This window comes from Monomorium pharaonis, chromosome 5, assembly GCF_013373865.1.
Source record: "Monomorium pharaonis isolate MP-MQ-018 chromosome 5, ASM1337386v2, whole genome shotgun sequence".
In the NCBI taxonomy this organism is placed as follows: domain Eukaryota; kingdom Metazoa; phylum Arthropoda; class Insecta; order Hymenoptera; family Formicidae; genus Monomorium; species Monomorium pharaonis.
In genome coordinates this window covers 22,217,907-22,245,131 of record NC_050471.1, presented here as the reverse complement: position 1 = coordinate 22,245,131, position 27,225 = coordinate 22,217,907, and the positions used below count along the sequence as shown (strand labels likewise).

Genomic DNA, 27,225 nt, shown 5'->3' with positions numbered 1-27,225 from the left:
AGCCATCCGTGAGAAAATAGGCTCTGCGCATGCAAATGCACATCCAGTTCATCTGGGGTGATTAAATTCGCAGTGTTAATATTTGCAGTTACTTTTTATACAAAAGCAACACTGGACTTTTTGATATTGAATCACGATTGATACGCACCGATTGGCAGTAAACCGAGCGAGGAAGCCAATCGATGCCAAATGGTTGAATTTCGAGCTGCCAGATTCGATCGATCGATTTCATCGCCACTTCGAAGAAGATGCGTGCGTGCATTTTACACGTGTCTGCACGTGCCAACACGTGCGTGCCACTCCGCACAGGTCCGACTCCATTTAATTACGGACCGGGCGAGCTTTCACGGCCGTTAAAGGAAATTAATTGCTCCGGCAACGTCGATGCTTCCGGTTTCGACAGCATACATGATGGATCAAGCAGGACGCGAGGTGGAAAAAAAATTCTGCTGAAGAAAAAAGGATTCTTTTGCACGCAGTGGCTATGTATTATGATTCTTTACTGCATATTGTTATATTTATGCGCCAACTCTTTGATACTTTTTTGCGAGGAGAGGACAAAATTTTAATAATGCACGCAAAATATCAAGTATAATAAAAAAAAACGTCGTTTCGGAAGATATTTCCCCAGCGTCCGTTTTGGGTTTTTACGGTTTTGAAGATATTATTACCAAGCAAAATATCACATCAGGCATTATTATCATCCTATGTCATCCAATTTACTTTTATTATTGCGGATCTAATTTTATATCTGCTTTTCGTTAGATGATGCTCCCTCCATTCGATATCTTTGATCTATCCTTGCCTCGTATTTATCGGACTTCCTTCGAGAGCGGTCGCGAGATTTCCTTCCTCTCGATCTCCCTCGTCAAGTTGTCTGCTGCTACGCTCCTCTGCGAGTTACCGTAAATTGTTCTACTTAGCGAGTAGTGACCCTCCCAGCGAAGTTTAATTAGCTTTTAAATCCCTGCCGCTCATTATGCCCTCCTTTTTCTCCTTCAAATTGAAGGGACGGGCTGCTCCTCCTATCGGCCAACTTCTCGCGAAAGTAATCGCGCGGAAAGGAAAAAGGTAGCGCGTCTTTTCAGCAAGAAATACAACCGGGTAAAGAATTTCCACCCAGAACGACACCGAGAACCGATCGGCGACGCTTCGATTTAATTGGCCAGCGATACTTTTGCTCACTCTCGACGCCGAATACAAGTACGGACAGTGCTACGATAAGTATCACTTGCTGTCTGCGATAATTAAACAAGAACTTTACACTAACTAAAGAAGTGAAGATTGATACCGCTAATTAATTCTTAGGTTCTCGTATTTGTTAGATTTCTAGTTTCTTGACTCATTCCTCATGGTTTTTTACTTTTCCGTATTAGGAAAAGTGAAAAACTTTCTCCGTTCAAGTTTGTTTTTAACACAGTGACATTAGAGTTTACAAAAAATCGTTGAGAACGTTTTCTCCCGTCGGTTTTTTTTTCCTCGGTGCTATTTTCAAGTGTCACGGTGTTTATTGAAAGTAAAGTAAACCAATCCCGAAAAATAATGAGTAAGTATTGAACTCGCCGAGATTTCCGATGGCGCGCGTTTTAATACGGAAGAAAGACATTCTCGCTAGGGTTTTGCTAGTCATTTCCGGCGACACGTAGCGCGCCCTTAGCGTCCACCTTTTGATTTATCACAACGTAGGACCACCCGCGAGGTAGGCAGCCCGTGTCGGAAGGCTCCTCTATACGTGGGCGATGATAAATCTCGGGCACTCTCGGCTACAGGCGCCTCCGCTAAATCTGCGCGAATCACGCAGCGTGCGGCCGGTATCGCTGTAATAAATCGCGCTTCGATCGCAAAACCGTCTTGTAATACACGTACACCGCGCGAGAAAAAGGTTCCAGGAATAGTAGGATTTATCCTTTAATTCCCGGGGGAATTAAATTAAATCTCCGCGAATCGGAGCGCTTGAGAAACGGATAGTACATAAGATCAACGTCGAACTAACAACTTTGAAAACGACAATCGGAAAAGGAATTTGTCTAATCTTGAGATTAATAAAATAAAATTGTGATTCACAAATTACATTTTTTATTATTTTATTAAGGCACGTGAAAAACTAAAATGCACATGAAAATGTCAATATTGATAATAATACGTGGAATCCGAAAAAATTGCGTAGTATCTGAAATTCTCCTGACAAGGGAAGCCATGTCGTTACAACGGAAGCCGATGTACCAACGTATCGCCATAGATTTCAACCAATAACCGTTTCACTGTAGAGAATTCCGCCATATCCACGGAAGCAGCCAGTTTTACGTTCGAATGACTTCCCGTTCTCGGCAAAAGAGATAGTACATAAATGAACCTCTACTTCTGCAAATACGCTGTCTTGTATGTATTTATAACTCGCATTTCAACCAATGCGTATAAATACGTTCTCCTCGATTGAAAATAAGGATAAAACAAATATATAAATGTATGTATATCATTTATAATAAAACTACAATATATAATAAAAACTAGAAGAAGATATACATATACATAAAAGTGTATGTGTTATTATATGTATATATTATATACGTCATGCATTTATTTCGAGCATACATTTATTGTAGCAATATATCAAGCTCGATAATTTTCCAATCTGTCGATCATTTAAAGTCGATAACCTTCTTTCTTTGTTAAACGTTAGACTTTTATACCCTCGCAAACATATCGAGTTTTATATACAAATAATGACACTGACATGTGTTATATTATCATCTTACACATGTACCTTACATATACTATATAACCAGGGTTGGAAAGTTACTTTTTAAAAGTAACTCGTTACCGTTACCGTTACTCTTGATAAAAAGTAACGCGTTACCGTTACTTTAAAAATAACGAAACATTGTTACTTTTTGTTACTTTTTTCTTAATGATAAGACCGATTTATAAAATATACTAAGACGTACAGAATATAAAATTGGAAGATATTTATCTTTAAATACTTTTATTTAATACGTTTAAAGTGTACAAAGTATATAAAAAATATAATATGTAATATAGATATGTACTGAAAATATTAAATATTTAAGTACATATCTATATTACATATTATATTTTTTATATACTTTGTACACTTTAAACGTTTATTTCATATACCTATTATCCAGATAGCACAAAGAATCTAAAATAATTCTTTTAGTAATTTTTTTTTTATGTCACCAATTATGAATTCTTCTTTAGATGCAAAAAGAAATCTTTTTCTAAGATAAATTCTTTTTTTAGATGCAAAAAATTCTTTTTTTCTCTTGTTCTATAGTCTTCTTGCTTTCTACCAGCCGGCAAGTATTTTCACGTTTATGTACCGGCCATATATTTAAAAGTAACGATAAAAGTAACTGCGTTTCGTTACTCGTTACAAAAGAAAATATAACGTCGTTACTTTTTCGTTACTAAAAAAGAAAAGTAACGGCGTTACCAAATCGTTATAGAAAAAAAGTAACGGTAACGGTAACGACGTTATAAGTAACGCGTTACTTCCCAACCCTGTATATAACAATATAATCAGTTATATATAACATTTAAATGAAAAGCGATAAATATTACAATGAGAAACATTTAACTGATAATCGGAGGAAAAAAAGGATATAACATTTCGTCGTTTTGAAATAATCCTATGGCGAAAACGTCGCCCCGTAGTGCATTATGGAACGGCGAATATGGTGAAGATCCTTATGATCCTTCTTGCCATCAACTCGGCCGGTAAAATAAGTACGCCCGAGATTCGGCTTATTCCGAATAATATATCAAACTTATGAAGCGGCTTTGAGGGCGACGTCGCGGCAAATCCGCATGTTATAAAGTAGAAAGACGAACGGACGAAATTGCATTTCGGTGGCCCATGTGTCGGAACGATTACACATATTTCGATAGAATCCGATAATCCACAAACGAGGATTTCATGTGACACACGTGCGGAGGAGGAGATAACGAGAGCGAGGGAGGAGAGAAGAGAGGGGGAGGAAAAAGAAGCAAATTATGTTCCAACAAGTATTGAAAAATATTTGAGATCCTTTATCAAGAGTCCAGAGGATATTATAACGTCTAAAAATTGAAGACGTCGCGTACTTCTTTTTTCTTTCTCTCTCTCTCTCTCTCTCCTTTCGAAAGTTTCTAAACTCTGAAGAGCTAAACTTCCAGTTATAAAATCCATCTAGGCGAGGTTCCTAGACGGCATCTACCCTTTCCTCATCCTCTTTGTGTCTGGGAGATGAGCTAAGTTCATTAACGTAAACGAGATGATTCTGAAGAGGAGCTACTCATCGCGGAACCAGCCACCCCGCTCGCCCCGGGGGGATCGCCTCAAAGCCTTCTTATCGTAGATTTAACACGTCGTTACGTCTCGTGAATACGCTGTGAATACATGTGCGTAGACGCGAAGCAGATAATTCTGATACAAAACTAATTTTGCGAACCCCTTACGTGCATTAAGCTCACTGGCGACTTCCTCCGAGTCTTGCGTTTATCCGGGAAACTCCGAATTATGCATTAAAGTAGATTTATTCAGCCTGAAAGCAAGTTATAATTTAAGTTTGTGAAAAATGGTGGAACCAAAGTTAAATTTAAGTTGAATCAAAATTGTAATGTACTTCGTCCAGCTCGAGTCAGATCAATTTTATTATTTCAACTTTAAATTTTACCTTGAACTAATAATTATACATTCATATGTAAGAGGAATTAATTTGACAGCAATGATAGAGCCAGACTTACACAAACATCTTTTCAGATTTTGGGAAATAAAAATTTCAATTATTTAATACGTAAAATTGTAGGGTAAAGAAATTTTTATTCTATTATATAATACTTAATTTATATTTAAAAAACACTTATTAAAATCTTGCTAAAACTATTAAAACCGTTTATCAAATTAATTTCAACGTACGTGGTTCCGGTTTTAATTATTTTTTTATGCAAAAAGATTTATCAAAAGACATATGATACAATACCGCGATTGTATGTACATATGTATATCAATTTATCTTCAAGAGCTATCTTTCGAACTACGAAGAGGAAAATGCGTGTTTTTCGTGGATCAACGAGCAAACAAGCATCCGGCGTACAAGAATCCTTCTTCCTCGATGTTTCTTGACTTCTAGACAGCCGTCGGTTCACATATACGGCCGGATTTCAAACAACGGTTTGACGAAAATGAAAGTTTTCGCTTGAAATTCGCCACGCCTTGGCGGCGCTCCGTTCGAAGATTCATCGGTGATCTAATTTTAGAAGAGCGCTTTTCGCGTGCGCGCCGGCGCTCAGTCCACTCGTAAGATTCGTCGGGACAAAACGGGTTTTCGGCATGTGCCTACGCAGAAGAAAGAACACAAGTGCGTCCGATTATCCAATAATCATCGGGATTTGATTTCCGCCACTGTTTTCTTTGCTGTTCAACTTTTTCAGTGACAATGACTGGAATGACTGGTACGACTCGGATGTGGAGTGTAATTACTGAAATTAAATTTATTATTGTCACCAAGGAAGATACGTAAATAAGGAATATGTGAAAGCAAGTGAAATTTATTGTTGCCGGAGAAATCTTTTGCCGGACATGAGGAAAGGGGTAAAAAAAAAAAAAAATCAGTCTTTGACTATTTTTACGCAACGCGTGAATTTCTAAAAATAGAAATTGTTACAACGCAACAGCGTTACAATTTGTCGCGATTTTAGATACACTTTTGCCGAGGGAAAACCTTTTACGAAATTCGTCAAATAGATTTTTTTTTTTTTTCCGAACGAGAGGTACAATGCCGGTGTGATAACGGTGCGTGATAACGTGGCGGGATTTTCTCACCTCTCGAAAATCTATCATAAACATCGGCGAAAGTAAAAAGAAGTATTAATGATGGATGCGGTGAATTCCTATAAGCTTATCCGCCACAAGCGGTCGGCAAAATAGGATTTGCCGCAATAATCGCTTACATTCGCCCGTCCAATCCTTAATCTCCTAACAATGCCGGGAAATATAAAAATTTATCAAAAATATTTTATATTCCATTATTGCTGAATATAAATAAAGTCGATATTACTAAGAGATGTATACGAATTAAAATTATATTTATAAATTTAAAAATAGACGCGTATAACGTAACAGATGATTTGTATACACTTTAATATAACACGCTGCTGTATAAATTTCGTTTTCATCTTGAGACTTTTAATACGTTTCTTTTCGACGAGGGGGGAATATTACGAGCACGAAAAGAATACTTACTCTAATAAATGTTTTCCTATTTGACGCGCGTGTATATAGAAGAATAAAAAGTAACATTCACGCGCGTAGTAGCAACATATCGAGCGCATCAACCGTTATTGTGAGTTCTCACCCTGAGAAGTGCTCGTCGATGCGAAAATGTACAATTCGACTCTGCTCGTCGAGGAGGCTCCAGTTGTCATCGTCAACGTTAAAAATAACGCTGAGGGCTCTCTACATGCGTGAAACCTCTAGGGAAAAATTTTGCTCTGCAAAATTACTGGAAATGTTCTCGAAATTATATGATAGTTACGCATTACATGTATGATTTTCATTCCATTCCATTAGATTCTCTATGCGTTTATATATCGAGAGAAAAGTATCTAGTATTTGCAACTATAATTGCATAGTAAAATAATTATAGTTGCAAATATTATTTTTATAGTTATTATTGCTATAATGTTAGTGTAAATAACCATATATGTATAGTTGTGCCAAACAGGGTAAAAATTTTACTGTCAATTAAAAAGTTTACTATAAATTATAGTAATTTCTACCATACATATTCTACCATACATAAATCACAATTATGGCACGTTTAACCATACATATGGTTGTATGAACGAATGCGATAGCTACTGTAATATAGGGTTAAGTTAATTATAACTTATATCGTTAATTTAACTACACAAATATTGCTACGGTCAAAAATAACTATAAATTATGGTTAACGCAACTATTTTTTTCTCTCAGTGTAACATGAAAATATTATAGTAGAATATTATTATTACAAACAATTTGCATTTTTAAATTCTAATTCTACTAAAAAAATTCTTCAAAGTTTTTCTTTACCGTCATACGTTTAAATGTGCCATACATTTTTTTGCTAAATATTTTAATAACAGTATTATTTATTTAAAAGTTGCCAAAATGTCAGGTAGGTTTTTTGATTCTCCAGGAATTTATGGTGGAAATATTGCGTTAAAAGGGACTCGAGAAACACACTTGGGAACTGGTGTTGCAGACTACACCAGCTTGACAGGTAGAGCTGATATGGTCTGAAAATCGTGTGGCGTGTTCAAGTCTTCAAAAGTTTGCCCACCGTAAACGTCACAAATATCGGATTTAGTTGGTTGGTCTTTCTCTCTCTTTCTCTCTCTCTCCCTCCCTCTCACGCGTTTTCCCAGGTTAGTTTCGAACTCGACGTCATTTATCCGACGTAAATTACGAGAGACGCTCGCGTATATCGCAAAACTGCGAGCAAACTATTATCGCGATACTGGGAAATGAGCACTTCGCCCGTCACGCGATCGAATTTGCGCGAACGCGAGCGCTTGTCGCGCGACGTTAACGTGCGACTCGCCGCTTTATAAAGTTTTTACGCCGTCGTTTTATGCCCATGTTAGGATACGCGCGACGTCCTTACGCGCGGAATTTTTCCTTACAGCCCCGTAAAATACTCCGAAATAAACATTCTTGCAAAGGGTGTCCCGCGAGAAATGGAGGCGTCGAGTCGAAGAGGACGGGGAGAGGGGGGGGGGAGATATTACTTTATGCAGACGGGGATGACTCAATCGCGCTCCGACTGTGTTCGTTTAATAATTTGTACGTGCTGCGGTTGAGGTTTTTGACGCGGGTAACGCGCGGTAAGTTGAAAGATCTAAACGTGGCGATGTCCTCCAGAGGCGATATTCTTGGCGGGACAAACAAGGGTGAATGCACGTATGAAGAGAGAGCGACGGCTCGCGCGACTGCACGTACTCTTCGCCCCAAATAGAACACGCCGCGCCTGTTGGTAAACGCTCCGTGCTGCTCCCGAGGCGCGCTGCGCCCGCCTTTCTCGATCGCCAGCTCGTTTTCCCTCGGCCTCGGTGCGATTCCCTCGCTTAAATACAGCCGAGGAATGCGCGCGCCTACTAAAACAGCCGCAAGGGCCCGCTTCGAATAAGACAATTGAAAGCACCATCGCATTTGCGCGAGCCCGTGAATACGGACGCAATGAACTTCAATCCTATTTCGACCGATTCACCGTTTACATATGCGTCCGTAAAATTTTCTATCTGCAAACCTGTTCTTTTTTATCGGTTTTACAACGCGCATCTGTGTTAATTTTAAATCTGATTCTGAAAAGTGATAATTTTGCTAAAAAGAGAGATTTGATTTGCAGTGAATTGTATTTTAGTTTCATCGAGTATCAAGTACGCGTTTGTTTGATGAACAAATCCCTGCCGATTGGAAATGGTTAAAAATTCGAAAACAGATATTATGTCGAACTCTGCAATAAACTGTAACGCGGATGAAATCAACGTGCCCTGAAAATTACGAAAATGTGAGCGCCGCGCGTGACGGTAAAAAAAGTAAACTCCTCAATCCGCGCGAGGACAGGAAACTACGAAGTGAAAAGTTCCAACGACCGCCGAAAGAGCAGTCGTTCCCTTCGCATCCGGTTCTGACGGCAGCCGGAAAAATTATTTTTACTTCAATCGGCGAGTGTTTGTGTGTCTCGTCGCAGTTGTCGCGTGTTGCTTCAAACTCGCTATTGTGAGCTTCTTAAAGATTGCGTTCTACAACATTTTTCCACGACCTCTGTGATGATTTTTTTCTACGTACTTTATACAACTTTGAAGCATTACACGGTGTCTCTTTCGTAAGAAAAAAAAAAAAAAGACAATTAGCTGCGTTTTTCTAGAAATTACAATAAATTTGATGATAATTTGGACAGAGTGCCTCGTTTCCTGTGAATGTTGGTGGAATCTTGAGATTTGATTAAATCGCCAAACATAATAGTGACAATCTCTAAAACATTGAACTTGGGGTGGAATCAACGAACGCGAGGCAAATGTCCAAAATGTTGCGAATAGAATTAGTGGGCCTTCTGTTGTTGGCCTGCACGCAAATTCTTACGGAGCACCGCGACTTCCGTGAATCACGGGATCAATACGGCTACCATCAGCGGTTTCATGACCTTCAGGAGAGAATAACGAGGGAGGTTCGAGTCAAGGAAGGACGATTGCGTGGCATGGTGGTCCAACCCAGGACTAATCACAATTTGCAGCTGGTTGACGTCTTCCTTGGTAAGTCCTTATGTTCAATTGTAAATATAGTTATATACGACGAAATAAATAGAGTTTCTTATAAATGCGAAAGGATTGATCTATCGCGCCCTAAAAATCTTCAGTCCGTCACTGAAAGAAAAATAACTACGCCACTTTTCCACTCTAAGAAAGGACGCAAAATAAGTCAAAATCGCTGTAGTATCGATATACCTAATTCGATGGAGCTGCTAAGTTGGTTGACGCAAAGCTGTCGTTTCATATGCAACCCACTACAACGGTATCTCAATAACGTTCGATACTCCGAGGAAACTCGGCTCCGGTCAGTGAGCAAAAGTTTCCTGGCAGCTGCATATCCGCGCTTTGAGAGTCCCGATACGTCAAAGGATCCAAAACGAGGAGCGCGCGCTCGCGCGCCCGTGTATTTCGGGAACAGATATTACTGCCGTCACACCGCACATCTCTCTCTCCCCCGCCAGCTTTCTCCATCTTTAACTCTCGACTCGCGCTGCGCGTCGAGTCAACTTGCATTGCCACGCGTCGAATTGAATTCGCGCGTGCATCACTTTATACACCCAAAAGCCGAGTCGTATACACCGCTTATTTTCATCTCCGTGTTGAGCCTCGGGTTTCCATTTAACTCATTAATCTCATGAGGATAACTGAATTAGGAGGAACCGATATAGAAATCAATTATGAAATTTAAATAAATTTAAATCGAGGTCAAGTAGAATGTTAATCGAAATTAATGTTTAATTGTGTTAAGCAAAATTAATTGGAATTTAATCGCAATTCAATTTCAACTGATATTCGGCGAAACGGAATTCAGCTTAATTAGAAATAAAGTTAATAGCAGTGAGACTCAAAGGGGATCCTTTTTCAAAAATACATTTAATGTTGCTAATAATAGACCTGCGAATAATTTACTTACTTCAAACACATTTGCCCTGTAATAGAAATGTCAGTTACTGTACACTTATTAGTTTAGTATTTACGCCGTAAGTCTAAGGAGCAGTATGTCAAGGCGGTCCTCCCTTGTGTTTCAGGAGTCCCTTACGCGGAGCCTCCCGTGGGATCCTTCAGATTTTCTCCACCTCGCTCACCGCAACCGTGGAGAGGGGTGAGGCAGTCGCAGGAATTCGCCCCAGTTTGCCCGCAAGTCTTGCCAAATCTTCGAGAGGAGGTAAAGCCAGGCAGGTACGAATACCTGGAGAGACACTTGCCGTACCTAAGGAACCAAAGCGAGGACTGTTTGTATCTCAACATCTACGCTCCTCATCAGGCCGAAGGTGAGCGCGTGTGGCTTGCGGGAGTAGCAATAAGGTTCTCGTGAAGGAGGAGGAGTTGTCGATTCGGAACTAGATATCCAATCTACCAGGACTGGAAGAGTGACTTTACTCATCTGTTTTCGATATCTATTTCTGCTATTGGATTAAACATAAGAAATCTAAAATTCGCGATTCAACTAAAGCTCTTCTAATTTCAGCTTAAACTATTTTAAGTTCTAATGAAGATGTTCGCCCGTATTTAATAACCGTTTCCAATATAGCCCAGCTTAAGTTAAGAAACAAGATACTCTCATATTTACTTAATAGGAGAAAAATGGAAAGGCTTCTCGTTCGCGTAATTTCGTTAAGATACAAAATATGAAAGAAATAGCCGAGGTAATCTACGCTCTGTACCTAATGTAGTTTACGAAACACGATGATCCGTGGGGATCCGGGCGGCCCGCAGGCCGGAATAATCCTTCAACAAAATGATGAAAATATTTGAAAATACGCCGAAGTGAAGCTTCCCTCGGATTTTTCTCGCAACGGTAAACGAAACACACGGTGTATCCAACTCGGTAGAAAAAGGTGGAATCGGACCGGCCGTCCCATCTCTCGCGATTATGCGGGTGCATTCGGCTCTGCAACGAGCTTTTCCGCACGGTCAACTGCGTAAAACAGCTGCGATCGATTTACGGGCTGCCGGCGTCACGGTGGAAGGAACGGTCACGTTGGGTTCGGGCGCGTTATAAATTCATTCGTTGCATCCGTATATATTCATTCTGCCAGTTGGTCGCTCGATCGCCAGTCGCTCCCCCTCTCCTCCCTTCCTATTTCTCCACCCCTCCCGCCTCCCGACGTGCGTATTCACCATTTTACAATACCGTTGGCCTGAGTGGGTTAAAGCTCCCGTCGCCGGCCCATTTACGAGCGTATGGAAATATCGGCAAGAATTCCAAATCGAATTGACCGGCGGCGGGGGCTTTCGGCGTAGTTGCTACGAGGTATCACTCGCAAAACCGCATCATCGCGCCGCGTTAGCCCGTTTGTTTCACGCCGCGGTACGTGAGCGAAAAGTTTTTTTCTATCGCATTTCCGACGGAAATATAATTTGGAATCAAAATTCGATTTCGCGCGTCCATTGTAGAATTTTCCTGTACGCGCGCTTTATGTGCGCTGAGAAAACAAATGATTGCAATTACCATAATTCTTGTTGTTGTTTTTGCCGACTATGCATTGATAGCTAGCTTTAACTGTGCCAATTGTAACTACATATTAGTTATCATTATCATGTTAACAAATAAAAATGTTTACTTTACCTCTTTTATACCATTTATAGTATATCTTAATATTTTATTATATCAATGTTTGTAATTATCATAAATAATGATATAATTTTTTTATAGGTTATTATTACTAACGTTTGAGATATAAAGACAAAGCTGTCAATTATAATTATTTTACTGCAATTATAGTTACAAATACCAAGATTTTTCTTTTGGTGTGGATTATTGAAACCAGTAAAAAGATATTTGCAGGAAAAAATCGACTACTAATTTTTCTTTTCCACAAGCAGCTTTCAAGTTTATTAATAATTCAAATGATTTAAATTAAAATTTATAAAGTAAAATTTTAAAAATTAAGGAAATCAATTTTGTTAAATTGCGGTCTCCAGACGTTCAATTTAAATTTCGTGTTAAAAATGTTTAAGATGTAATCTCTGTTCAGTGTGTGATATACCTTGCTTACAAACTATCTTCTGCAAGAATGTGGCATATCTTCTTCATCCATGTTCTCTTTCTAATGTGAAAATAGGTTAATCTTTCTATCAGTATTTGAAAAGCACTTCTTATCTCCTCAGATAAACACGATAAGCAGCACTGAATTCCCCTTAACGTTTTCTCAGTAAGCATTAATCCGTTAAAGCATGCTCGATTCAAAGCTACCGCAATTCCCGCAATTGCGGCACTCTCGCTATTTTGCAAGATCATAATTATGAGAGGTTGTCGCAAAAAAATAAATTAAAGGATGCAATTATAACTTTTTGATATCTAGCGTTCTAAAATCTCCGAAATTTTATGGAAATTTTGTTTATCGTTAGGTATTAAAATTCATTATTTTTGCAAATTCTATTCATTTTTCAGCTCAAAGAAAATGTCCTGTTGTTCCTAATTACACTTTCTAGCACGCAGAACAATTCAAGCGGTCCAACACATTAGAGTCATTACGTTCTCTCTCGCAGAGCGACGCAGACATTCGTGGGAAAATTCGGTGGATGTTTTAATTTTGTTTCTATCTCAACGAGCTTAACTCATTAACGAATGCATTAAAGGGAAAAGCCGCAAACACGGAATTACTGTTACATCGCCGTATTATCCTGGGAAAGATACGTCGGATTTGAAACAAACCGTGCGTTGATGACTACCTACCTCGGTGAAATTCCGCTTTGGGGTTGAGTAGAGCTGGAGGGGAAAATGTGTGCACGAGTGGCACTCGAGAAAGTCGCCAGAGCCAACACGGCCTTTGTACCGCCTTGTCGTTCTACGGTTCCAACGAGACCAATTTCTCTTCCATCGTGCTTTAGCCAAGAAAAGAAAGAGCACGCGAAAGGTGGGGAGGCGGAGGATACACGTACTTGCAGTATTTTGCGCTTAAGTACCTCCACCAAAATATATATAATTATATTGATCCGCGCATTCATATACACGTGCTTCACTCCGAATGTGGAGTGATTCTCGCTTGTTAATTTTACCTCTAAAACCTCCTCTCCGCGTACTATTCGCGAACGTACTTCACAAACGTATAATCACGTTATTCAGGCTGAAATAAACCTGTTTTACTATTGTTGAAATAAAGAAGAAAACAAAATAAATTGGCCAATTAAATTATTATAAAGTACTAATTAATTTTCCTTTATTTTAATCAACATATTTTTGTTAACTAGGTAAATTGTCGGGATGGTTTATGTGGAAAATTGAAACTACCAAATAAACTTTCTGTTTATTTAGTTGTTTCGGAGCTTGTGTAGGTTTTATATTAGCTTTCTCATAATTAAGCATTTTGAAGAGCATGAATATTGCTATCGAGATGCATAAGTAAATACAAAAATTATTTATTCTGCAAACGCTATATGAATTTGCCTTTATAGACGAGCGAATCGTCAGGAAAGAATTCCCATGAAGCATTTTTAAATCCAAATTAATGGAAAGTAAATAATCAGCCTTGGAAAGTACTGTTTAATTCTTTTGGAGTGCCATTTGCCTATAAATCTCAATGTATGATAGATCGAATGTCAATTGAACTCGACGCTGGATTCACTATTCTCTGTTTCGTCATGTAAAGATAATCCTGGATCTTTCAAACTCTTGCTCGCTCGCGATTCCGATCCTCTTTGGATTGTCTGCTCGCAGATTCGAATGTGAATATCGAGGTGAGAAAGCTAGCATTTGAGATTCTCCTTACGGTCGACGCATATTCGGTACGTCGCCATATTGCTTCCCTCCGCCTCTGTAAATCTCGCCCTCCGGCGAGATTTATTCGACTGTGCACCGTAGATCGAGCATTAATGAATTTTCCGATATTTTACAGCGCCGCAGGGGTTGCGATCGCTGAGAGCCAACCCCTCTCCTTCTGCTTCGTATTTTTCGCCTTCGTTCCTATCCTTTCTCACTCACACATGCATACTCTCCCTTCTCTCTCTCTTTCTAACTCATTCATGTACACTCATGAATAAGCAAAATCCTGAGAAATAAGGGATGAAACGTGATATTGTAGAACTGTAACAGTTTTTTCTTTTTTTGAACCGTTTGAAAAATTAAATCGTTATTGAATAAATATAAATTTTATAAAATAATTATTATACGTAAAAATCATTATACCAAAAAATCTTTGTCTAATTTAAAATTTAGTTTAGTAACTTTAACCAACTTTTCCTCTTTAAATCAACTGTTTTTTTAAGTTATTTATTATCATATATTCACGTTTTAAAGATAAAACATTACACAATCAAAGAAATAGTTAATGACGTTAATGTGGATTTCTGAATATTATTGTAATCATTAGGAATATCTACCGTTTACATCAATACCATTTTCTTTGGGAAAAAGGATTTTAACGTTTACTTGTAAAGTTTCAATGTTTAAGACAATGAACGTATCTTACGTGAAGCAACCTCTTTAACCCACGGTCGAAAGATACCGATTTGTTCGGAGTCCCGGCACATCTTTTATCATCAGACTGCGAGTTTTCGCATGTTCGCCGACTGAAATGCACCGGGAATAAGTTTTGTTTACCAACCGCGCCGCGAGCGGTTTCAAATTAAAACGTCGGAGCGGCCGCGTGGGACCGATTTTTCCGCCTCTCGCGGTGAAGGTACCATAAATCCGGGGATAACGGTGGCTCGATGACGCTGCTCGGCGTTTATGAAGACCGAACAGGAGGGGAAAAATAATTGAGGACCGATTAGCATCGTACAGGGTCATGAAACGTTGAAAGATATTGAATATATTATCATAAATTCATTGAAGCTGGATTTACTGCAATCGAAAATTATATTGTGTATCGAGATTTTTTTTGTTGATTATACGTGCTGCTCTAGTGCCAGTAAAATGTCAAGTGTCTAGAGAATGCTTTATCTACAAAAAATAAATCTAGGAAATAACGTTAACTTTTTATTTATTATTAAGGCCAAATATGTTAAATATTACGGCAATTGTACGTACTATACGTATTTCGTAAATCTAAGATTTCAAGATTTTTAGTTTCATTGATTGAGAATCCGTGTAGCTGAGATTCCGAGCGTAAGAAGCCTGCAGAATCTCAAGCTCGCCGAAAACATGTAACAAAAGAGGGCAGGAGCTCTTTAATCTGTTCAAAGGAGTCGGTGACCGCTTATACGGTACGGTTTCCTTTAAACTTCCTAGCTGAATTTCCCCTTTTCATGAAACTTGAGAGAGAGAGAGAGAGAGAGAGAGAGAGAGAGAGAGAGAGAGAGAGAGAGAGAGAGAGAGAGAGAGAGATGCTGTCGATAAAATAAAACACGCTAAGTTTATTTTATCATCCTGTTTAGTTCCTGAGACGACGATAGACATTCTTCAACGTCTTCATCATGTTTATCAATATTACCACGGAAGTTTCAAAAAGTCCGGTAGATAAAAAATTTGTTAATACATCGTTGGTTCATTAAGGGAACTTCACTAAGTAAGATCCCGGGATATAGGGAAAAAAGTCTACCGTTGACAATCGACGTTCTGGAAAAAAGTTCAGATCACCGGAAAGTTCGAACCGTTAGCAGCGTTACCAGCAACGCTCCAAAGAAATTGGCTTTGTTACGTCAGAAAGCGAAACCGTGCGTTTCCGTCATGTGCTGGAGTTTCGTGAAATACATGCTCGTCCTCCTCAAAGGCTGCGTCTAATGGCTCGTGTCGCGAAAGTTGCCCCAGTCAGCCTCTCTCTTCGTCTCTTTATTGCTACTTCCGTTTAACCGGCATCGCATCACGTACATCATTTATTTATATAGGGCGGAGAGACGGATAAGTTCAAGATGCGTGGAAATTTCAAAGTCTACTCTTCATAGGAGATAAGGGATACGGCAGAATGGAAAGAAAAAGTAATAATTGTAATATTTATAAAGCAGTCTTAGATTATTTTCAACGTGGCTGCGTTTATTCTCAAAATTCTTCCATTTTAAACATTTCAAGACAGATGTGATATAAAAATCCATAAATTTTCCCTTCGAGATATGTTGAATACGGAGACTCTTTGGGATTTGGTTATTATTAGAATTCTCATTCTGAGGCTTTTAGAAAGTGCATTTCGAGGATGTTAACGGCATCGAATACTGAATGTCCTGAATCTAAAGCGTCTTGGATTCTAGATGCGTTCTGTTCTACGCTAATTCACCCCTGAAAATTTAACTCAAAGGAACAACTGTCTGCTGAACTTACTGAACTGTTTTAATGTAAGTCATTAATATCCATTATCTGCTTTTACCGCTTTCGTTATCTCGAAGTCCTATTAAAACCACGTAAGCAGGCCGGCGGCAGTCGACAACTCCTTCAGTACACGGGAAACAAAGATCCGACTTACCGGCAACAACAATGACGAGAAACAGCGGAAAGTATCGTCTGAAGCGAAAGTTGCAGCCGTCGCAACGAGCGCGCCGTTTATTTTAAGTTCTTTCAAACTCTGCGCCGAAAGAAAACGGCGACCGCGCGAGTGAAAGAGCGCTGGACGATGAAGGAGGGACATAAAGGGAGAAGAAGGAAAAGGGAAAGAAAAATCGACCAAAAGCGAGAGAGCGAGAGAGAGAGAGAGAGAGAGAGAGGGGGGGGGGAGAGTATTGCACTGAAAATAGAAGAAAACGGAGAAACGGTAGTCGCTCCAAACCATTAGACAAATTTTATATATAGCATTGGAAAACTCGTTTGTTTTTGCCACACGTTGGTTATTGCTTTTCACCCTGGAGCAATAATCGACATTTCGACACGTTTCGAAGCGAAAACATCATCTTTTTCTTCCCTTTCATACGCGATAATTGAACAACTATCATCAGTGAACGAAGAAAGTTTCTTCATGGAAACAGATAATTCTTTCTCGTCACTAGGCTCTGTTACCAATAGAAGAAACTTTTTATATCTAGGCAATAAATGTAAAAACTGTCTAATAACCTGATCTACAATCTCAATTACAACAATTAATCGTAATTCCGATCGTTTGGAAAGTATTTCTTCTCTTTCGGCTTCATAGATCCCGGTAGACTCTAAATTTCTCAATTGAACGGGACAAACGAGAATCAATTGGCGATTCGCAACAAGTAATCCACAAATCCCAACTTAGCCCTTCGATTTGTGTGACTTGAGCATAATGGAACCTCGGTCGAGTAGTTTATTAACACATGGATCACGTTCGATTCCTCGCGACGGTATCTGAGCAACGTGGGAACCGCGGCTAAACATAATCGGTTGAATAGACGGATATTCATGCGGGTCACCGGAAGGTTCTTGAACGTGGGTCGCGGGGCTGGCAGCGTGATTCGAGACTTACATAATGATGAACCGAAGTCCGTGGCATGCACGGCCGATATGTTACTGTCCGCTTCGATGGCCGTGTGGTCGCAAGTAGATAGAGGATGAGCAAGCAGCGGCATGGCGTACCGCTTTCCTTCCATATTAAGTGGCTAACCCGCGGCCTGCAGGATGCCGTAAGGCATTTGCGAGGGACTTCACCGGATCCTCGCGAGAGGACTCGATGGCGGTGGAAAGCCCTTACTCGATTACTGTCGACTGTTAATATCGGGAGTCCACTTCGTACGATCCAACTTGGGGAAGAAACGTAATAGAAGAAGGTCAAAAAAACGGAAAGAGGGAAGAAAAACAACGAAAAAGTGATTGTATTTTGAAGAGAATTCATAAACGCTCTAACAAGGAACTTTGTCGGAGTAGCAAACTTTGATGAGATAAAGTTGGCATTTACTAGTCGACGATTGAAGAGAAAAGGATACAAAATTGAAAGCAATTTATGAAAGATAAAAAACTCGTTGACTTTTCTCTGTTTTTGGTTATACGTTCAGTGGTATAAAGAATGTTTCATTACAAGTGTTTCGCGTTAACAACGAGTGCAGCAAATAATTGGATTTATACGTGTAGTGAGATAACATTATAATCCGCTTTGAAATGATTGTTACAGCTAGATTTATACTTGTTACTTTTATTCGAACTTTTATTCGAAATGATAGAGTTTGCTAGATATCAAGGAAGTTAATTAGAACGATTGTGATGATTTTGCTTGTTAGAGGTATTAGAGCATTTAATTGGACGAGTTTCTAGAAACGGCTGAAGTCGCTTTATGACGCTAATAAATGGAAGTGATTCGCCGACGATAATCACGGATTACAGAAAAACTTCATGGGTCACCGCGTCATTTGTCGAGGTTTACTTTCATGTCGTGAATTGTTCGCTAACGTTTATTGTTTGCTATTAATTGAAAAATTAATGTTTTGTTATAATTGGAAAATTCCGTTTCACCTAATCCCAAATTAAGGATCTTGATTCATCACGCACCTTCAAGATTCTCAATATATCTTCCTTTTTCACGCTACTTTAGTATTCCGCTCGTTTCTTCTTTACTCACGCCATTTCCATGTTACTTCTACCTTGTCTTTTGTACTATTTTCATTTGCGTTTCACAATCATTTTATGCGTGTTTATTGAAACGGATGACTCTCGTAAAGAAACGCAGCTTCATCGATCTTCTCGATGCGATGCTTCGTTCGCGGGGGAAACGTCTTCGACTATTTCCGTACGTTTGCACGGGCACGAAAACACGAAGCTACCACCGCGACGCTACCACTTCCTCCCTCCCTCCCACCTGCCCTCGCATCGGTGAGACAAATCGATGCTTCATGAATTTACAGCGGATGAGTCGCTCGGTCGTTTCATGAAATAGCGCGTTACAAACCGATCCCCATCGATTCGCTGCGATTTGTAAACCATCGGTCGCCTCACTTCCTCATCCCTCCCTCGTAGTTCCCCCATCCCTCCGCTGCAAGAAGACGCAGCTGCTAAGTTTTCGTCCAACAAGATAAGCGAAGCAATTGTAGCACGAGATGTCCTGGGCGGAGTCGCTTCTCCCCAAAATGGATTTCTGTGAATCGCTAATATGCTGAGAAAGATTTAATGCAATTCCCCGACTTTAGAAGAGAGTTCGCAAAATACCGCAATGTCCCGAAAGATGTATTACGCTGGCAAGAAGTACGGCCAGCATTTTGTAGCCGCCTTTTCTTATGGGACACTTATTCTAAACTTGAATATCCACATTTTTCAAGATACGATTAGGCTTAAAGTTTAGTTTCTCGTGCTCCCGAGTTTAAAACTTTTCAACTTAAAATATTGAACGCTTGAATTTCAGAACTTATGACTCTTCGAACATCTAAATCCTGGCATTTTTACTGCTTTTCGAGTGGTTTTAATTTCTCCAAGTTACATTTGTACACGTTCTCTTTAAAATGCGCCGTACAATTATTATTCTCACTATTTAAAAAATTAGATTATACGCGAGAATATTTTTGCGAGAATTCTTCGTCTTTTTTTTCTACTATTTATTTATCCACATTTACATGTACCATCCATATTGATTGCGTACGAAACTTTAGTTGCCAGAGTCTCGAATACGGTTTAAGAATTCATTTCGAACCCAATACGACCGATGTTCCTCCGTAGGCTTAACGTAACCGATTGGTTACGCAAGTTTTGGCAGACCCGCTGCGCATTATTTAACTGGTGGCTTTTGCCTTTGACTGACAATAAAGCTGGCGCTCAGCTCGCTGGCAGCCCGAAGCCACCTTTCACGCATCAGCATAATGGAAAAGTTATCGGAACGCTTTAGAGCGGATCTTGAAAGTTACGGTAACAAATTCGCGAACGCTAACTTATTGGCTTCCTCTTTAGAACGTCCTCGAAACTAATAATATATGGTGATATTATCAGTTTTCATATTGAGAGAGAAGAGCTGATATGAGGAAAATGCTTTCTGATACTGAAACTGCGCGAGTATTGACTGTATCCGATATCACAATCTCAATTTCTGATCGATTGTATCTGATTTTATGTCATTTTGGAGAGTATATATAAAATAATTCAAAATTATTTTGTAATTGTGCAATTTATCAAAGGATGGATTATTAAATCTCTCGCTTGATTATAATACTGAATTAAAATGTAGATTACTCGAAATGCTAGTATTATTATGAATTATCTTAGGCGGATTTTACGCCGCTTATTTTATACGGGTTATTTTATCCGATTAACTTTATATGATTTGGTTTGTGCAAATCATTTTATGCGAGTATTATTGGAGAGCATTTCGAAGCGATGAACATGGAATATTGATGTAGGAATTAGCGAGCTCTTTTGCAACCTAATTAATGTGGTGTCTGTTTACCATACTAATCATATTTAACGGGCATAACGTCAATATATTACGACATAAGCATATAGAATCGTTCTGCTTCCCGGCAAATTCTTGGAATGGCTATATCCGCCACGGTTTTGCTAGAATTTTATTCGTATAGAAAGAATACTGGAGAGGCATTTTTAGCATTTCCACGCGGCAAAGGCGGCCGATGCCTAATGAGAACGCGGTGGTTTATCGCGAGAGCACATCAGGAATTATGAGCGCAGCTGTAAACGAGAGCCGACACTTTTCTAGCCGCAAGATGGCCGCAATGGGCAACGTGCATCGGGCGCAGCTCCCATTAAGCATCTCCAAGCTGCAAGTAGACCGGACTAACTGCGCCCCCGCTCGACTTCTTACGTTCTAATGAATATAAATATCGCTTTCTCGCTTCGTCCGAGCCGTCTTCCTCCCAGCCATCGTATACCATATAATTGTTTCCGTGGGAGCTCCCAGACTTTCAGATAAGGTTCCTATTATTTTACTAACAGTGCGTCCCCCCATAACTTCTCGACCAGCCTCTCCAACAATCCTTCTCTCTCACCGCTCCTCTTCCACCGGCTTGGCTTTCGTATTTTCCACCCCTCCGATAGCAGTCGAGAGCCCCGCTCGAAGTGAGCTCCGCTCCGCTCGATAAAATCTTCCGCGGCCCTACAAATTTTATTTATCGCATTCTAGAAGTGCTTGTTTAACACGTACGTTCGAAACGTATCGCCCGCCGAGAATCGATACGCGCACCGCGCTTGCCACGCCCCCGCGTTTATTTTGACGAAATTTCTGCCGGTGTAATATATTGCGCTCATGAGTGGTCACGGCAGACCAAAAATACGCGTAAAATTGTTGAAGACGCTAATGAGAACACAAAAACGTTGCATTCATGCTGACAAGCGTATATTGGAATTTATATTTACCCTGCGTGATATATGTATAACGTCAAATGTCATTAGGAATTCTTTGCGTGTAATTTTGTCTCCGATTTTCTAGAACTTTTGCATCTTGGAATTGTAAATTCGTAAACCTCTTCTAACTCGGTCTAAACTTGGCACCTTGGTAACCTCATTCTTTGAATCGTTGATGCGTTTATTTTCGATTTTCACTAACATTTCCACAATCCATTTCCTTAAATTCTTGGCACTTTCTTACATAGTTTGCCGAATTTTCTTATTTCCTCCTGCAGAAACATTTTTTTTTTCACACGTCCTTTTGTCGCTGCATATATACGTACAGGAAATGAGAATACTAAGTTGTCGGGAATGTAATTACGTCGCCGAGTTTTCACCATAAAGCCATCGTAACAAGCCTGCAATACGATATCTGCAATTGCTGCGATATTGAATGTCAAATGTGAAAAGCTGGTTTTAAGTGACAGCAAGCCAACGGCAACGTCATTTAATCTGGTTCTATTCTTTTGTGCCCGACAGCAAAGCGGCGGGCGTTCATATTTTATTCCTTGTAGAAGCGACAGCCGGGATGTCATTAAAATATTTATTTCCCCGGCCGGAAATAGCTGTTCGGCGCAAACACACAGCCCGCCCTGATGTTCGCGTTATGCGCGGATGCGGACACGTTTGCCGGACACCCGCGCCGTTGATCTCGGTGTATTATCTTCAATTAGCTGATGAAAGTGACGCCAAACCCTTTTCAGTTGATCATGGTTTAAGCTTCACTTTGCCCGCATTAAATTATGCATTTCAATGGAGATTGTAAACGACGTCCGTCTTAATCTTCCGAATGAGTCTCTCCGCCGGGATTACACCAGAGAGCGGGGATTTGGTAGACGAAAATTACATACAACGAGGTAGATGAAAATACGGGGAGCGATGCTTCATGGATCGCTCCAAGCGCTATCTATTACGATAGCGATGTCGTTGAAGTAATTATCGTTTGGGAGCATAGCTCTTAGGAAGGTACTGAAATTGCCTACTTGCCATTATGGAGTTTTCGATATCGTGCGATTAACTCGAGAATAGTCACCCGGGGGTTTTTTTACATTTCAGTGCAAGGATCAGCCCCCGGGCGATCGTTTATGCAAAAAAGGGGGAGGGGATGACAATATTATAATTACCCTTTTAATCAATTGTTGCAGGCAGAAGAATAGACTGTCGAAAATCTCCCTTGAGAATTCGACGCTTTAAAGTTTCGAGCTCTTAAAGATCCGGAAAAGTTAAGAAATCTGTAGATGTTTATATTAAGAGAAAGGGAAATTTCCGTTTCAATGGGGTAATAATAAAAATTCTAGGAAACGTTGTAAAAGGCACTTTGTGCTAATCGAACATTCGCAGTGCCGTGGGCTGTCGAAGTGTTTAGGACATTTACGCATTTGGAATTTTCCGCGACATAACAAAGGGAAGTTGATCGCGCGAGTTTAATCGATTGAGACAGCAGATAATCGCAGGCACTCGCGGCGAAGCTTCCGGCATGTAGCGGGACATCGTAAGTCCTCTTAACATGATTCGCACAATGGCGGGCAGTAAGGCCGATGTGTTTCCATGACCGGGTCAGTTCCATAATACCACGCGGCGCAGCAAGAGCCGACCGTGGGATGAATGTTACATGTGCATGCCACTCAGCAGATTGCAGCCGACTGAAGTGCAGTCAGATATGCCGCACAACGGTAGTAGCATCATCCTCGAATGGCGCGGACACTAGCGATGGCGCTCGTCGAAAATCTAAGCTGTCCATTGGCGTAGCTTTGGCAAATAAATCGTGTTTTAGAAAATTTCTTTCATCGGTTCTTTTATTGCTCCGTGCAATTAATGTATACGTTTTAAACTTTTTTTTTTTAAATTAACGTGTGCTAATATACCAATTGTTCCTTTCACAGTTGGAGATAATTGACGAAGAATTTGCGCTATTAGGGAATTAACGGAAAATATGAAATGCGCGAATAATCTGAGAAAAAAATTAAGAATCTCTTCTTCCGTATTAAAAAGTGTTATGTATTTATAATATTCGCAAAACTAAATGTTAAATAAACAATACTAAGATAACAAGATATCGAAACCGCTTAAAGTGAGATTTAAGTTATCGTATTACAGATATCTAAACCTCCACAAATTTCACTAAAGGTTAACAATTCCAACTATCCGAAGTACTAAAGTTTCCCAGATTGAAATTTCCAAAGATTCAAAGTTTCAGAGTTTGAAAGTTCTAATGGGTAGAAGTTTCAAAGGTCCAGTGTTCTAAATATCTGAACTTTCGAGGGGCCGATATCAAGACGGCGCCAATGTAGATATAGGTAGTTTGCCGTCGTAAAAATGCCGGGCGGTCATCTATACATCCCTGGCACGACGCGGTCGAAATAGTTAAATAGAGATAATGGACCGGAATGGGATTGGCTCCTCGATGATGCTGCTGCTCGTTCGGATTATGAAGATGGATGAAAGCAATCACACTCGCCACAGACTGTCCGTAACTTCACATTTTCCCGGAACAAATCATAATCAGAACGTCCATTCTCTCTTCTCTATCTTTTTTTTCTGTCATTTTACATATTACTCCAACAATCCTGTCATTGTAAACATAGCGAAGTGCACAAAACGCGATTTGCGAATAAAAAATTAACATTGGTAGCTATAATCATAATAATTTTTTTCATTATTATTCACGCGTCGCATGCACCTATTATAATTTAATTTAGGATAATTAGCCAGGAGTATTAAATATTAAAAATCAGTAAAAATGGTAACTACAGCATTACGCGACGTTCCAGTTTTAATTAATATTTATTATTGAGTTTTATCGCTGACTTTCTGCCATTCACAATTGTGCATTGTCTTCGAAGAGGCAAACATTAGACATTGTATAAGCCACAATAGGTCTAATCTCAACCCCCAGCAACTGAGATAAAGGTAACAACAACGGTAACTACTATCAGCGGCGGCGCAATGATTGAAACGCGGCGCGAGGTATCCATTACTTAACTTAGAGAGTATTTTCAGTCGGCGAGAGTAGCCGTTCTTCATTTAATTATTTTCTCCCGATATCTCACGGCTCGCTGAATCCATCTGTAAATTAAGTTGGCCGCCGCCGCCGCCGCCACTCCCTGAAGAGGCGGCGCGCTGGCAAAGATTGCGGAAGCGGGGGCTCACAGACACTCACCTGCAACCCTTGCTCCGCGCGGTACAAAGGGAAGGACCCCTATTCTTTTTCAACGCGCGTCTCTCGCCTCGGCGTTCAATTATCCACCAAAGGGGGCAATGGAGTCGCCGACTTCTCAACCGAGAACCTGCCTCTTAACGCGTTTCCGCGCTAGCCTCCACGCGAACAATTTACGAGTGTTTTCTTCAAGAATGCATTTAACCTCGGAATACTGGCGTACCTAGCGTATTGTACTGTAAATTCGACATCTACAATTTCCCTTGCGCAGAGGCTGCCTTTGCATGCGGCCTATTCAGGGAAGATTGTATTTTTAATGCCACATTCATCTGCGATAATTGAATCAATTGTCTGAAAAACTAGATCAACTGTCGTGCATTCGGAAGAGAAAAAAGGTATTTGCCTGTCTCGCTCGAATCACTCGCCTTGAATTATTTATAGCGGCGGTTTTGCGTCCCTCCGCACTTTGAGTCCCTCGCGTTATGAGCGAGAGATTATTTTATGTAGGCTTCCGCGTCCATGAATTTTCGGGATACGTTTGTTTCAGCTTAACAAAGTGTTGTCCGCATTAATGCGGTTTAGATACAATCGATGGCGCGATTTCAAAGGCACGTACCATATCGCGGAGCAAAATTTCGAAATCGCGGATACGCCGGACCACGGATGCGGTAAATGATAATAGTCGCTCGAAATTTACGTTTCGGAATTTTTCGTTGCAATCATTGCTGGATGAATGGAACATGGACACAATACGTGGCGTACGACGGCTTAACATATTTTGCGTGATATATCGCGACGCCTTTTGCCACGGGGCCATTGATCGTTACCGCCACGGTATCCGCTGCGATATTTCATACGTTTCGATGAGGTATTTTGAGATATAATCGTCGGAATCTGGAACCAGCAGCGACGCGATAAAAAGTCATAATGCCCTCATTTATAATGGCCTCAGGCCAAGCGCACAATCCCCCGCCGGCGACAAATCGATATGCATTTTTGACCGTGTTAATTGGAAAACCAGTGACCTCGGTAACACCGCAGATTCATACCCCGCTTCACTTCACCTCACGCGCAATTAGGTCTAGTTAGTTTACGTTGGTTTATATTGTGTTGCGGACAGATATAATTGCAATTTCGAGCGACCTAAAGCGCAGACCTCTGATTTCACAGGTCGAAGGTCCAAGTATATAAGGCAGGGGAAATGGAGAGATTTCAAGTCAAAATAGCCCAGGAATATATCCTTTTTCGTGTAATGATTTTCGAAATGATATAATAGTTTTTGGAAATCCCATTGATTTGGTACTTGAACAAAATGTCAGAAGAAAATACAGTCGGGTATATTCGGAGAGCTTCGGAGGTCGAAACGGTTACACAATCCCACGGAGCCGAAGGCTTCGGCGCTCAAAGTCTAAAAAACCCCCCCAAAATCCTGACGCGCCAATACCCGCATAGTGCGGCGCGTATAGTTGAGTCGGCACGCTCCAGCGCACAGCTCGACTATGAGTAAACGTAAATGGCCGGAGGGAAACGTTGTACGAGAGGGAAAAAGGGAAATACGCGAAGCTGAATGCGAGGGCGTAACGATGTAACGACTTTTGTGCGAGGAATGCGCGCGATACCCGTGACGAGCCCCGAGTGCGAGGAATCTCTACGGAATGCCTCGAGATACAGCAATATGCATATACGAGATGCAACTCGGGAGTTATGCATAGCATTAAATGTAAAGTGTAATACGCGAAAATGAGAGCCTTTTTAGAAGTGAGTTTTGATCATGATAATGGAATGTCAGTAATTTACTATAAATCACGCCAGCAGAGAAGATTCGGTAACTCGTGAAAAAGTTGGAAATTTACTGAAGTAAATTTTACCGGTTACGGTGTAATCTAGTCTCGCGGCTGTTTTTCGTTTTTTTTTTTTTGGACGAAAAAACGATTTTAATGGTGGAAACATCCCTTTAAAAAAGGGATCTCTTATAGTTTTACAGTGATATTAACAAAAATGTGAAAATCGGGGTTCTCTTTTTGAAAGGACGCTTTCGCACGGAATCATTCTTTCTTTTTTTTTGCTGAAACAAAATAGTTGCGTAATTGTATATTTGAGCGTAGTACATTTTTGTAAAGCTTCGGATTTAAAAAAATTCTTGATTCGTTAAATTTTTTTCTTGTGAAATGTAGAGAGGAAGAAAATTATGGTTACAAATTGGCGAATAGTGGGGTTAACCGAAATTTTTGAGGTACAATAAACATAATAATTAGTTTACGGATTTAATAAATACGATTTGCAAGAGATTGTCGAGTTTTCACTTGAAAACCCCGGGTATTCTATGCTGCGAAACTTCAAAAGCATCGGATCGAAAACACAAAATTTTCCGGCAGGCAACCGCTACCAAAAACCAAAGCGGATTCACGGCGGTTGCTTCCGTGGCGTCTAGACGGGTGATGTATTTGACCGGAAGTGAGGTCGATCGATTATAGTGGAGAATGTATAACGATTGACGTGCCGCGGTACATCGCTCAGGCGGATGTAACGGTATCGTGTCGTAATTTCGGAAAACGACGCTCGAGGCAATGCTACACTCGCCGCGGTAGAAATACAAACAGCGGGGACACGGGAAAGGTAATACAACCTCTCT

The 27,225-nt window shown here is 40.2% G+C and overlaps 1 protein-coding gene across 4 annotated transcripts in view; it reads left to right on the top strand.

Annotated features, from left to right (window-relative positions):
• The first annotated feature begins 3,253 nt into the window (after nucleotides 1–3,253).
• Nucleotides 3,254–27,225, top strand: part of LOC105833648 — a 50,230-nt gene continuing 26,258 nt past the window's right edge. The window contains exons 1-4 of one of the 4 annotated variants that reach the window (XM_012675530.3): nucleotides 3,254–5,360; nucleotides 5,434–5,593; nucleotides 8,391–9,297; nucleotides 10,323–10,565. In XM_012675530.3, the coding sequence (XP_012530984.1) occupies nucleotides 9,063–9,297; nucleotides 10,323–10,565 (478 nt within the window). In that variant the 5' untranslated portion in view covers nucleotides 3,254–5,360; nucleotides 5,434–5,593; nucleotides 8,391–9,062. The other 3 variants (XM_012675529.3, XM_028192605.2, XM_028192606.2) reach the window with 3 other exon arrangements.